This window comes from Schistocerca serialis, chromosome 4 (assembly GCF_023864345.2).
Source record: "Schistocerca serialis cubense isolate TAMUIC-IGC-003099 chromosome 4, iqSchSeri2.2, whole genome shotgun sequence".
Taxonomy (NCBI): Eukaryota; Metazoa; Arthropoda; class Insecta; order Orthoptera; family Acrididae; genus Schistocerca; species Schistocerca serialis.
Window position 1 is genome coordinate 898,339,642 of NC_064641.1, and position 15,209 is coordinate 898,354,850.

The 15,209-nt window shown below is 37.5% G+C and overlaps 1 protein-coding gene across 1 annotated transcript in view; it reads left to right on the plus strand.

Annotated features, from left to right (window-relative positions):
• The first annotated feature begins 1,293 nt into the window (after nt 1-1,293).
• Nucleotides 1,294-15,209, plus strand: part of LOC126473573 (probable tyrosyl-DNA phosphodiesterase) — a 99,176-nt gene continuing 85,260 nt past the window's right edge. Inside the window, exons 1-2 of the mRNA XM_050100712.1 lie at nt 1,294-1,634; nt 8,293-8,403. Of these exons, the coding sequence (XP_049956669.1) occupies nt 1,592-1,634; nt 8,293-8,403 (154 nt within the window). The 5' untranslated portion in view covers nt 1,294-1,591. The remainder of the gene's footprint in view (nt 1,635-8,292; nt 8,404-15,209) is intronic.

Genomic DNA, 15,209 nt, shown 5'->3' on the forward strand with positions numbered 1-15,209 from the left:
ATATTCCTCAGCTTACTTGAAAGAATTATTAAGGATAGCTGAAGTCTTTTTAACCTCCTGCTGTTTCAGTTACATTGGGCAGTAGTGTAGCTTGTACACAGAGTTGCCTCATTGTTACCTCCACATGTATTACAATGGACTTCTGATCGACACCGAAAGTTTAAGTGACCAAATCGTAGACTACAGAAACATTGTTTGACGAGTAGAAGGAACGAGGCGTAGAATGAAAGGCTTAACTGCACATCGCATACTGTATATTGAAAAATGATTGGTTAGGAACTGTGATGCAAACGTGAGAATGCATGTTTGTCGAGGGACACTGCTTAGTGTGCCCAAGTGAGTCATATGATTGAACATCCTACGAATATGTGTAACAGGTATCATAGATTGAATTGCATCATTTAGCTCCTGCTTTAAGAGACTAATATCTACGTTTCCTATAACTCCCTGGTGATGGATTCTGTGGCCTAGTATATATGCAACAACCTCTTTGTGGCCCACTCGGTTGTCTGCCATAAATTTATTGTCAGCTTCCCTTATAAGCATATCAATTCGAATTATATTTTTCCTAACGACCTAGAGACGTGTGAGTGAATCTTTATAAACCGAGTGTGAGATGAACAACAATTCCCCAGAGCCAGGCGATGGTACTTATTTCTTTGACAAAAACGTAAAAAGAGCGAACTCCATCAGTCTGATACCTTTTGATCATAGACAATATTTACAGTTGGACGAGTGAGAATGCATGCCTCTGTGCGAACTGTGCTTCTGGTAAACGCTTTTCTCCAGCTCAGTTAATACCTGACGACTGCACTAACGTCTCCGTGCGGGAAAGGGGGCATAGATCTATAAATAAACGATAAATGCCACTCATATCTGCCTTTGAACGACGTCTAGTTTGTTACCTCTCTAATTTCTTGTTGTCATGTTGAGCGGTGATCGCTAGTTTACTCTCTGTTAGATCTTCGTTCCACTCTAACGTACGCTTTGCTCCAGATCTTGTCGACTGATCTTCCATACTCAAGCACGCAAGAGATTCTTCACCCTGTAACTCGCGAATGTGCAACTGTACATCGGGAGAGGCACCACCTCGCTCCTCCCTCCCCCCGCCCAGTGTTCATGTCTAGTGTACCACTAACTAATGAGGTTATGTATACGTTGTCTTTTGACACAATAATCACACTCACACCAGTTGTAAGTGCCTCAATATTCTGTATTTAATACTAAATATCTTCGGAAATTAACTCCAGCGAAATTCCTTATTTAGTTGCTAACCAAAGATGCGTTGCTGTCCAAAGCTGTAAAGTTTGTCAACACTGTTTGACGCGTGTTGAATGATAGGCGCCAGGTTTTAATGGTTTGGGACGTAGGGTTACGTAGATCAAATGGAACAGCATACAATGTAATAGATGTGTTTCTCTCAAGTAAAGCATCAAACAATACGGATCTTTGTGCACTCATCCGGTTGGAGCTGTAAGATGTGTCGTGGGAAGTAAGAGAAACGACTTCAAAAAATTATGTTTACAATAAACATTGCTCAGATGGTCGTCAGAACATTTTGTGGTTCCAGCAAGTAATCACGTTATTGGACATGTCTTCATCAAGTCCTGCACAAAAACGTCCTTACGACAGTGGTAAGACGAAATATTTGTGTATACTTTTTGGTATGAAGGGCAGCTGCTGCCAGATGATGTACTGAATTGTCATATAGCAGTTCAGTTCGTGATGACCTATTGCTATAACATTGTGTCTGCGCATACGCACCTTGCAAAATGCGACCACTAGCTCTGCATAGAATTTAAGAACCGATTAGGTTTCTGACAGTTGTCGTTCAGCTTAATGTTGCTGATTATTTTTAACAGCCTGATATTTACTGATAGTAAATTCTGTTAGATATCATGTACAATTATGTATTTATTTGTTTCTTAAGTAACCACATGTCAAAGAAATAGTTGTATCGTGCAGCAGTCTACAGAACATGTAACCCTCTCAATAGCTGCATTCACAAAAGTTCTGTTAACTGAATACATTGCTTCTTATATAAATGAAACTGCAAAGGCCTTTCAGTTTGAGTAAGTGTTTTCTCTTGGCTGGAGAATATAAAACTGCATATTTGTTTTTTGGGCACTCATCGAGTTTAGTGGGACAAAATTTCGAAAATATTTTTTCTCACTTTTTGATTATTTAGACTGTTGATCTCGAAGATGATGTTTATTTTCATCCCCAAGAAAAACTTTTTAATATATCGAGAGAAAAATTTTTTTTATGAAAATTTTTTTTTCTCATTTTTTGACCGGACCACGAATATGTTATTTGCAAACATCATTCAAGCTAAATCGTAGCACATTAAAGCACTCGGATAAAATCGCCTCATTCAGTTTACACTAAAGTCAAATAACAGTGAAGTTAAGTGTTTGTTCGGTGTTTGTTCTGTACGTTTGTTCTACTAACTCGTAATGACTAGAATTTTCCCTGATTTGACCGAATTTCTTATGGTAAATTTGTTCGATATTTGCCGTGATAGGAATTCAGCTATTGAATGGGCTTTCGGTCATGGTTTGCTGAAAAATGTCATATTCGTGATCAGCATGGTCAAATTGACGATAATCAGTAAAAAAATCAAAGATTTTATGGGTGCCCCCCTAAACTCGATAAGTGCCATTTTTTTATCCTAGTAATACTTTCAAAACATTTCTCAGGAACTGCAGTGTGTCCTAGCAATATGTAGTCTACCACCACAGCTTCAGTTAATACTGACTGTAGTAGCAGAGTTAACAGGCACCAATTGTGAGCTTTGAATGACAAATATTAGCATGAGGAAAGGTTACCTAACAGAGGAAGTTGGACAATTTCTCCACAAACCATCAGCTATTCCCATGCCTTTTGCGTACACTCAGGATTAACACCGTCCTGTGTTTTGTGACTATTAATGAAATGTCAGTATTTTGTTTATTCCACTATAGTCATATACTCGATGGTAAGCTCCCCCTTGCTTTCTCAATATCCTTGTCTGTAGAGTGGTATTTCATGATTATCAAAATTTAAAGTGTTTATTAAAAACGGGCTATCCACCATTCAACTTGTTATCATGCTTTATCATTTGGTGTGTCAATTGAAGAACAAATTCAGAAAAAATGAGTCTAGGTGCATTATTACACAGTGACTAATACTAGGCCTACTATGATTATAATAGCTTCACACTAGGGCCTATATACAGGTGACATTGGGTTGCAGGTAGTCACAACAAAGACAGCTATAAATTTGAGCTTTTGGCCGAAAGGCCTTCTTCTAAACTAGAAATACACACACGATTACTGTATGGGTACGTAGGTGTGTGTGAGCTGTGACTTTTGTGTGCGTGCGTGCGCACGCTTGTGCCTGTGCGTGAGTGTATATGTTTTCTACTTTAGAAGAAGGCCTTTTAGCCGAAAGCTGGAATGTATAAGCCTAGCTGTCTTTTTGTTGTGCCTGTCAGCATCTCAAAGTGTTCTCTATATGATGAGTTGCAGTGTATCCTCTTCATAATACTGCCATTATTCAACCCTGGATTTTCCATTCTATGATTATAATAGTTAACAATACAAGTAACAGCAATATTGAGCTATTATTTACTACTACTTTGTGTAACTAGAGGTCTTTTTTCAATGGTTTAATCTGGGTAGAAAATTTATCCATGGTTATGCACTAAATTGTATGTTTTATTGATGTATGATGTGTAAAGCTCTGTAAGGGTATATCCCTATTTCATTTCATAACTGTTAGGCTAAGTCTTTTTACTTTGATGCTACAGAAGTTTTCACCATAACTAGGAGTTTTAACTTGCCTTTAAGTTTTGTGTGGATATGAACACAATCCTCGTGTGTTAATCCTAGTTGCATTTAACCATAGGTAAAATGGGCCAATGATGCAACTAATTAGTAAATGAAATTACATGTTCCTCAACATAACTAAATATTGGGAATCCAATGCATGGTATGCACAAATAAGTAACTTTAAAAAAAAAAAAAAAGCTCATCAATAGTAACTCAGTAAAAGAGTATGAAGAAAAGTACTGGAACTTAAGAAGAAATTTAAAAAAATAACAGAATAACAGAAGTAACTCGACGAATAGAGAAAAGACTTTGAAAAAATAAAAATAAAAACAGTTGTACATGCTGGAAAAAAAATAGCAAGGATCGAAAAGAGAAAGAAATGTGTGGTGGAATGATAACAGGCATTGAAGGTTCATGTAACTGCTGGAGGAAAATGCTATACATACAAGAAAGAAGAAAACCGGGACACAAAAAGCGAAGCATATATGCAGAAGCAGAAGTACATAAAGAAATTATTGAACAACATCATGCAAAATTAGTGCTTCAAACATTATAGAAATTTTAATCGAGGAATCTTCCAAAGGAAAGGTGGAACTATTGCAGTGCCATACAATGAAGACTGTGAAATCCTTGCCAGATACGTTAAGAAAGCTCTTATTTATGAAAAACTAATTAATCCAGTCAGAAAATAAGCAAAGAGATCTAATCGGACTGTCTCTTCCCCCAAACTGTAGTGAGGTCAAACGCAATATCCACGTAGTAGAAACAAGAAAACTATTTGAGAAGACCATAACAGCAGATCTACAGACTGCATAAGAACAGATTCACTACAGTGGTGAATACATGTCATGGCAACTTGTTACTCCCAGTAACATAAATAGATAATAATTCACGTGACGCCTCCCTAAAAGACAGTCACCACTGCTACCAATCTGACTATGTAGGAGTTGACCAGATGTGATTTGCATTCGGAGAAATATTATCGACGGCAGTCGAAAGTATATACCGAAGAAATTAATAAGTCGTAGTACTGATTCCCCCTGGTGCACACAACAGTCAGAACACTGTTGTAGAAGCAATGAAAAAAGCATGCTAAATTTAAAAGAATGCTTAATCCTCAATATTGGCAAAGTTTTACAGACGCTCGAAATTTAGAAATCTGGCAGAGAAGCCAAAGTTTCTGCTTGTATGTTAAGTACACTAGCAACAAGATGCGTGATAGCGATGGTGATGTCACTGATGACATTGACGCTGGAGCAGGTTTACTAAACGTGGTTTTCTGAAATTCCTTCAACAAACAAGTTCCAGAATTCAAATCGAGAACAACTGCCAGCATGAGTAACGTAGAAGTAGATATCCTCGGTGTAGCAAAGCAGCTGAAATCACTTAATAAAGCCAGACCTCTGTTCCAAATAGTATTCCAGTTAGGTTCCTTTTAGAGTGTGCTGAAACAGTAGTTGCATACTTAGCAATCCTAAACAACCACTCGTTCAATGAAAGATCTGTACCTAAAGACTGGAATTCACCAAAGGAAATGGAGGTAATCCATTGAGTTACAGACCTATATGTCTAACATCGATTTGCATTGGGATTCTAGAATGTGTAATGTGTTCAAACATTATGAAGTACTTCAAAGAAAATGATTGATTGACAAATAATTAACATGGGTTAAAATATTGTTATTGTCAAATGCGAAAAGCTCTTTACTCCTGCAAAGTAATGAGTGCCATCGACAGGTCGTATCAAATTGATCGCATATTTATAGATTTTCAGAAGGCTTTTGATACCATTCCTTACAAGTGACTTCTAATCAAATTGTGTGCCACAGAGTACCATCTCAGTTGTGCGATTGGATTCTTGATTTCCAGTCCGAAAGGTCACAGTTTGTAGTAATTGATGGAAAATTGTCGAGTAAAACAGAAATAATATCTGCCATTCCCCAAGGAAATGTTATTTGCCGTTGGCTGTTCGTTATTATTTAGGAGACAATCTGAGCAGCTGTTTTAGTTTTCTTGCAGTTGATTCTATCATTTACCTACTAGTAATTCATTGGGTGGTCATAACCAATTGCAAGCTATTTTAGACAAGATATCTGTCTGGTGCAGAAAGTCTATGAGTACTAAAAGGAATCTGCTACATTTCAATTACACGATAAATCCCACAGATCTGAAGGCAGTGAATTCAACTAAATAACTAAGGATTTCAGTAACGAAAAACTTAATTTAGAACAATCACATAGACAATGTGGTGGGGAAACCAAACCAGAGTCAGTGATTTATTGGCAGAATGCTTAGAAAATGCAACACGGATACTAAAGAGATGATCTACACCACGCTTTTTCATCGTCTTCTGAAGTATTGCTGCATGACGTGAGATCCATATCAAATATGATTGATGGAGGACATGGAAAAGTTTCAAAAGAAGGGCAGCTCATTTTGTAATGTTGCAAAATAGGGATGAGAGAGCAACAGATATGATATGTGAATTGAGGTGGCAGACATTAAAACAAAGGCACTTTTCATTGTGGCAGGATCTTATCATGAATATTCAATCACCAATACTCTCCTCCAAATGCAAAAATATTTTGTTGGAGTCCAGCTACATAGGGAGGAATAATCATTGTCATAAAACAGAGGTACTAGAGCTCACACAGGAAGAATTAAGTGTTCATTTTTCCCATGCACTGTTAGAGAGTGGAATGATTGGGAAATAGCTTGAAGGTGGTTCAATAAACCCTCTGCCAGGCATATAAATTTACGAACACAATTTTAAAACACAGAGTTCAGTTTTTTTATCACCCCGGAGAAACAGTGAATGATTCCAGATAGATGAAATAAAAAGCCATACAAAATCGAGATACCTCCCAAAAAGTTGTAGTAATGTTTGGGACCCTCCAAGAGGGGGAATGAACAGGTAATCAGATGAACACCATGATGGACACAGTTTGTTCATGGAAAACAGGTACCTTAAGTAAAGAAGAAAAACAGAGCAAACTGTCATAATGATAGAAGCATTTCATGCTCTTCACATGGCGAACTAATGAAATAGGCTGCTAAATAACAAAATAAAAAAGTATGAGAGTTGGACTGTTGTATGGTACAGCTCAGCATAGACTAGATATCAGGCCATAACAGTTTAAAATACAAAGACAATGGAATAAAATTATATAGATAAGCTCACTGTCTGTCAAGTAGCCACTTATTGTTTGCAGCAAGCAAGTTAGATTCAGAATTTCTTGCTACAAAAAAAATATATAGAGTCCCTGATTAAGTATCAAGCTCATTTTATCCATTAATGATTGCATAAATACTAAATAAATTGATTATGTCGTGTCATTAAAGAATGTTTTCATTTGCACAATTTTTGTAGGAAATTTTCTACCATAACTACTGCCAAACAACAAATGATGACAATTTTTATACAGTTTCTGCTCTGTATCCTTCAAAAATCAATTTGGAAACCACCATAAATTGTTATTTGGCTTCTCTCACATGCTCAGCGACACAGCAACATTTCAGTTTTTTTCTGGGAATGTCCTACACATTTTTCAGTTAGGTTCCATTCACAGGAACAGTTATAAATATTCTAGTGTAACAATATTTAATATGCGCACATTGATGCACACCAGTCTATACAAAACTTGCTTGTGTTTTTTGGTTTTGAACTTGATAACAGCTTCTAATTTTTGGATAGCTCTATCTTCATGCGTTTCAACTAAAACTTACTTATACTTTATATTGGCTTTGTCCTGTGATATAATGGTGATGTGTTGAGCGACATCACGTGCACAAAGAGGAAGAGGACAGAACCCTGACAACATCTTTTTGCATTTGTATGATTTTATGGAATGTAGGCTGTAGTAACAGACTAATCTGTAATGTACAGGTTAGCTTGTAAGGTTTGAAGTTGGTGAAGCAAACGAATGAGTACTGATGAGGACATATCACACAGCTTGGTTCATGAATGTCAGCGAAACATTAGGTAAGGTATTACTGTTGCTTTCCTGGACACTACCTGTGGATTTCTGTGAAGTTAAGAGAGCTTCTGACATAGTATGTTGTCAGTATGAATACTTGAAACATAAATAAGGCATTGCATTCACTGGAAAGCAACAAAATAGACCTTCCTTATGAACCCGTTCTGACATTTTTTTTAGATTTAGGTAAATGTATTTGTGAATTTCTTCGGATAAAACGAAAAAGTTATGTAATTCAGAGCCTGATGCAAGCCTTTACACTTATTGTTGTGATAGCTAACATTAGTTTAAAAGAAACTTTGTTCATGGCATCAGTACCTAAAAATCTCTTTTCTGAAAACTTTCAGTCCACTTCTTTCCATTAAAATACAATTGCTGAGTCACACAATAAATTATTTACTTTACAAAAGGAATTTATGTTGTAATAGATTTCAATTGTGCTTGTGCGATTGTCAGCTGCAGCACACAGCAGTTTAATCTATTGAGTTTTTTGTGTGTTCATAGGGAGTGCCAGTTCAAGCCCAGTGCCACAAAAGAAGTCACGGACATGTACTTTTGGTGAAAGTTGCTACAGAAGAAATCCAAATCATTTCTCAGAGTATGAGCATCCTCACTGTAAGTATTTGTTTACTGTGTTGCTGCATCATGTAACTGTAATTCATTGTCATTTACTGGAATGCAGTAATTTCCTGCATTTCGGGAGGTACTGTTGAGTTTTAGAGAAATTTATGAAAGTCTGTGGTGAATCAGTACTTGTGAGAATACTCGTAACCACATGAAAAATTGCAGTAAGTTTGGTAAAGTTATTTGGAAATATGGAATGTAACTGAATGTAAATAGCAATATGAATTTGCAGAAATTAAAGATGCATGCTAAGACTGATTGATCCATCTGGGAATTTGATGAGAGACTGCACACAAATCGCAGGTTTCTTATTGGCACTGAAATTATATGTGTGTCCTGAGTATAATCAGATAAATTCATTGTGTGTTTCTTAGATAATTGTTGAGATTTTCTAAAGTTAGTATTGTGTGTTGCCTCGTAAAAATGGATAAAATAGAATTTCATCTTCTCATAGCTCTTTTTGTCTGAAAGTAATAGAAAAAAATGGAAGAAGAGCTGAGAATATATTGTGGGGACTCTGCTTTGTTACACGACATGCTTCCCAAGTGTGAATTTCAGTGTAGTCATTCAACAATGAGAGATGCTGAGCATGCAGAATGCCCAGTTGAGGTCACAAAAGAAGAAAAGGTGAACAAAGTTCGCAATAATATGATGCAAGACCACTAAGTAAAAATCTGACAGATGGGTGGTGCAAAACCTTACAGCTGATAAAAACGGAATTGTATGATGGTTTCTCAGGAATATGGGAATGTAATAAAGTACAATCCAGATGACTGTTTGCTGAATTATACTATGGTTGATGAAACATAAATTGTATACTTTCTACCTGAAACTAGACATTTCAAGCAGTGACTTTTCTCTGATGACATGTTCCGAAGAAAACAGAGACCATTTCATCAGCAGGAAAGTCATGGCAGCTGTCCTGTGAGATTCCCAAGGTGTGATTGATTTACTTATTTGTTCATTCATCCAGGGATTTTCTGATAATGACATTGTCATCATAAAACAATAAAAATAAAAAGTTCAAATATACCGACACCTAGAATTATGAAGATTTTTTACGAGGATAGGACATATGGTCAGCTGTGGCCTTGCTGAAGGAATCATCCCAGCGTTTGCCTGAAATAATTTAGGAAAACCACAGAAAACCTAAAGGCTGGACAGAGAACAGTATGTCCTCCTTAGTATGAGGTCAGTGTCTTAGCAATTGCAGCACACTGCCTCAGTGGTTGGTCCCTATTGCACAATATTCTGTTGCTCAGGCACAATATGCACAAGAAAATTTATATTGTTAAAAATAGTTTTGGAATGTCTCTTTGCATCTGTCCAGGTTATCCCAGCACTGTGAAATTTATAAATTAACTAACAGGGGTAAAATGATCACAGTTCATATTATGCTGCATTATTGGATCGATTTCACAAGAAGTTCTAACAGAAATGACACCTGCTTGGTGAAAAAAAGGTTCTCCTTCATGAGGCCAGTGCATACCCCCACATATATCATTGACATGGAAAAATTTGTGAAATTATACTACGAACAGCAGACTAACCCATCCTATTCTCCAGATTTGAATCAACGACTTCTTTCTCTTCACAAACGTGAAAAATTGGCTCTGTGGGAAGACATTCACATCTGATGAAGATATCATGGCAGGAACAAAATCAGTATTTTGCTGTGCCTAGGAAATCATTTTTTTAAACAATTTAAACAAGTTGGGCAAGTGTATTGCACTGAAATGAATATATGTTGGTAACTAAATGTTTTTTTTAATTATTTTATTTTATTTAAAAGTCACAGACTTCTTAATCCTTCCTCAAGTGTCCCGTAGATATAGCTTACAAGATATCTATGAAGATGTTCTGTAAAAAAAGTAAAAGTAATGATATTAAGCACTTTATCTCAGTAGTAGAATGATTTTAGGAAGAACGGTTATTATGCTGACATCATGTTTGTGATAAACAACTCATAGAAGAAAAGAAGACAGTATGACTATGTGAATCTTCAGGTTTTGGCAGCACAAAGACTGTTCCATTAAGTTTCAGTTGTGCAGCCACAAGAATTCTCCTTCTTCTTCTAATATTTCGACCATATAACGTTCAGCCGTCTTCAAAGTGAGCTGCAAGACTGCTGCTCCAGTGCTCGCTGCACCCCTTTATACTCGTATACTGTGCAACTGCGCATGCGGCCACAGATGTAAATGTGCCAGAGACATTGATCGGCGGCAGAGATGTGCACAATGCGCGAGTATATCTATGACTCCACAGTTGATCCATGTTGGCATGTCGATATATCATTGTGAGCTACACTGTGACGGCATCTTGTGAGTTTATTACAGCAAGTGCTGGGTTCCATGATTTATCAAGTTTGAAACCACTATCTCTATTAATTAAATTTGATGTCAAGCAAATTTCAATTGCCTCCTTGACTATTGAGTCCCAAAAAGATGATGTAGTTGCCAAAATTTGGACGTTGTCAAACAACATACTGTGACCAGTGTCAATACAGTGTTCTGCCACTGCCGACTTGTTAGGTTGTAAAAGTCATGTGCACCTCTGGTGTTCTGTACATCTTTCTTGGACAATGTGAGTTATTTGTCCAATGTAAGAAAGGCCACATTCACAGGGAATTTTTTAAACTCCAGATTTTTGGAACAGCAAATCATCTTTGACGGAGTCCACGAGTGCAGCTGTCTTGGGTGTAGAACGAAAAATCGCTTTTACTTTGTGTCTGCTGAGAATCCGTCCTATTTTGATGAGAGGCTACCCACAATGGCAGGAAGGCCATCGATTTAAAGGTTTCTTTGTCTTCTGCTTTCTTTGTGGTCTCTTTCAGTTTAATTTTCAGTGCTTTCTGTATTTGCTGTGGGGAGTTGTCTTCAAACACTCTTTGTAAGTGGGGAAGTTCTTCTTGCAGACACAAACAACTCACACTGTCCGAGAAAGATGTACAGAACACCAGAGGTACACACGACTTTTACAACCTAACAAGTCAGCAGTGGCAGAACACTGTATTGACACTGGTCACAGTATGTTGTATGACAACGTCAAAATTTTGGCAACTACACCATCTTTTTGGGACTCGATAGTCAAGGAGGCAATCGAAATTCGCTTGACGTCGAATTTATTTAATAGAGATAGTGGTTTCAACCTTGATAACTCATAGAATCTGGCACTTGCTGTAATAAACTCACAAAGACGCCGTCACAGTGCAGCTCACAAGGATATATCGACATTCCAACACAAATCGACTATGCATTGTGCACGTCTCTGGTGCATTAGCATCTGTGGCCGCATGCGCAGTTGCGCGGTACAAGAGTATAAAGGGACGCAGCGAGCACTGGAACGGCAGTCTTGCGGCTCACTCTGAAGATGGCTGAACGTTATACGGCCGAAATATTAGGAGAAGAAGGAGAATTCTTGTGGCTGCACACCCAAAACTTATTGGAACAGTATTATTATGGTACCAGTATAACATTTATAAGCTATGTGGAGGTGTTTCCTCAAATAGGCAGACAATGTCTCTGTAGCATAACATAAGAGAAGGTATAAGCCAGGCATGTCACACTTCTATTGAATAATAAGCGCCACCATACTGGCCAGGGAGAGACCAATCAGACCCAACAAACTACCACGTCAACCCTCAGGCAATGGTGTCATGTGGAAGCAGTTTGTAGTGTTGGAAGCAGCACACAGCCATCCCATGCTCCTGGCAAGTTGGCAGACATGGTACGGCTACTACTCAGTCAGGTGCTCCTCAGTTGGCATCTTGAGACTGAATGCACCTCGTTCCAGTAGATCTGCCAGGGAAAAATCCCTGGCAGTACCAGGAATCGAATCCGGGTCCTCCACGCGGCAGTCAGCCAGGAAGGCAGACACTTGTATTGAAAGATGTATATACAAATACAACAATAAATAATAAAACTGGCACAGAAATATCTGTCAAAAACAAAGTAAACCAGAGGGTTAGAAGAGAGTGTAGTCTGTTACCTGCTCTTCTTTAATATTCATATTGATGACCCTTTGAGAAAATGGGAATTTTTGTTTCACTTTGGGTTGAAATACTATTTAAACACATGCAAACATTTGTTTATTTCCTGATGACCAGTTAATTATGTAGGATGATGAAGATGAACTGCAAACTGCTGTCCACAAACTGAGCTTACTATGCCAATAATATAATATGAAAATCTGACTGATAAGGCAGAAGTAATAACGTTTAAGGAATTCAAACATAAATGATGAAAAATTATTTATGACAAGATAATAGAACAAATATAAACTTTTATCTACATTGGCAATCAAATAAGTCATGTAGAAGGTCAAAATTTAGTCTAAAAACTTGTAAGCTTCCTTTATATGTGAGGCACTGTAAACAGGATTTTAAAAAATAAGATGAGTGAAGAAACTAAAATTAAATTTATTCTCTACTGTAGTGAGACACCAAATGATTTAGAAATAAGATTTTAACATCTGGAATGAGATACCTAAGACATACTAAAGTGTGTACAAAATTAGATAAAAGAAAAAAATTAAGAAGTTAGAAAAGAGTTAAAAGTTGAACCAATAATAGATGCATACAGAGATAAATGGAAGGACCAAGTGAAAAAAGTGTCAAAGTGGCAATTACTGCTCCAAGCCATGAAATGCGCACTGAGTCAAAAAGAAGTCATGGAAGACCCAAGAAGAATAAAGAAATAAATAAAACTGACCCTTGAAGGTGGAACAGACATCAGTCCTAATCACTGAAAGTGAAAATGAAGATGATTAATTTTTGTATAAAACACTATCATGAACCATTAGTTTTCTGCCTTTGTATTTAGTAACAACAGAAACTTACATAACCCATCATATCATTAAAGCAGGCTGTACTCGAACCAAGCGAGGTGGTACAATGGTTAATGCAGTGGATTTACATTCAAGAGGACAACTGTTCAACTCCATGCTTGACCATGCTTCTTTAGATTTTCAATAATTTTCCTAAATCGCACCAGGCAAATGCCAGTATGGTTCCTTTGAAAGTACATGCCCAGTTTGCTTCCCCATCCTTGAAACGCTCCAAGATTGTACTCTATCTCTAGTGATGTCGATGAGGCATTAAATCCTAATCTTCCTTCTTTCCTTGCTTTCTTTCTTTCTTTCTTTCTTATACTCTGCAGATGTTTGTGTGTATCAGCTACAGTCAGAAACGGGGCAGTTTCCCACTATGGCACATAGATTGGCAATACATCTGTTTCTCAAAGTTATTAGAAGCAAAGTTTCAGTTAGTGGCAGAGAGAAAAAGCAACATTTTTGTACCATTTGATATTAATTTCAACACATTCGTGACCACACTGGACTGTGGTAAGTTGCCTCAAATAGCCTCCACCTCAGTTTTCATATATTTTTTTCTACTGGAGATTGTAGTAACATGCTGATCTGTAACATACAGTCTAGGTTTATTGAGAGGCAATAGTTTGGTTGTGAGTTGGCAAAGCCAACAAATGCCATGAGGAAGAGTTCAACTACAGTTACCAAATAGTTCAGGTCATGATTATAGGTGTATGAATTTGCCACAGATTTTTTTTACAGGTATGATTCTAGCTTTTGGAATAGAGTCAGTGCTGTTAAGAATGCATTGTGCATTCGACCATTACATTCTTGTCAGGGTTTGGCTGGATGGCTTCAACTCATTGCTACAAAGTACACTTCTCTTGTATTGGATGCTTACTGCCAGCAGTTGTCACACACCCTCACATTCTCACAACACCTCCCAGCGAGTGCTGCCAACAGTGCATATAAATAATGGGTTAGTCTCTTCTCTAGACTCTTAGTGCAGTATTCACTTTTTCTATGTTGACAATAGAGCAATACTCTCACTTAGCCAGTTTCCAATTTTTTTTAGTCCTCAGTCTTCTGACTGGTTTGATTCAGCCCACCAGGAATTCCTCTCCTGTGTCAACCTCTTCATCTTAGAATAACACTTGCAACCTACGTCCCCAATTATTTGCTGGATGTCTTATCATCCTTTCCCTTCTCCTTGCCAGTGTTTTCCACATATTCATTTCCTCTCTGATTCTGCGTAGAACCACTTTATTCCTTACCTTATCAGTCCACCTAATTTTTAACATTTGTTTGTCGCACCACATCTCAATGCTTCGATTCTCTTCTGTTCTGGCTTTCTAAGTCCATGTTTCCCTACCAAGCAAAGCTGTGCACCGGATGTACATTCTCAGAAATTTCTTCCTCAAATTAGGGGCTGTGTTTGATACTCTTGGCAAGGAATGCCCTTTTTGCCAGTGCTAGTCTGCTTGTGATGCCCTCCTCACTCTGTCTGTCATTGGTTATTCTGCTGACTAGGTAGTGGAATTCCTTAACTTCATCTAATTCATGACCATTAATCCTGATATTAAGTTTCTCACTGTTCTCATTTCTACTACTTCTCATTACTTTAGTATTTCTTCAATTTACTCCCAGTCACTTTGAATGATGCTCTTCTGATCGGGCACAGTTGGACAGACTTTTAAAACGTATTAAGGACTAAAATTTTTTAGGGACACATGCCTTTAGAAACAGACAATGGTCTGAACACGTCTGTAGCCCTTAGCTCCTAGGCTGCTGCCTCTGTATTGACCACATTAGCCGCCGTATTATCACATGTTGCTATTACTCCTTGAACCAATAACAAATGATGACTCAGAATGAGTTTTCACTCTGCAGGAGTGTGCACAGATCTGAAACTTCCTGGCTGATTAAAACTGCATGCCAGACCAAGACTTGGAGCCTTTGCCTTTCATGAGCAAGTGCCCTATTGAATTCGA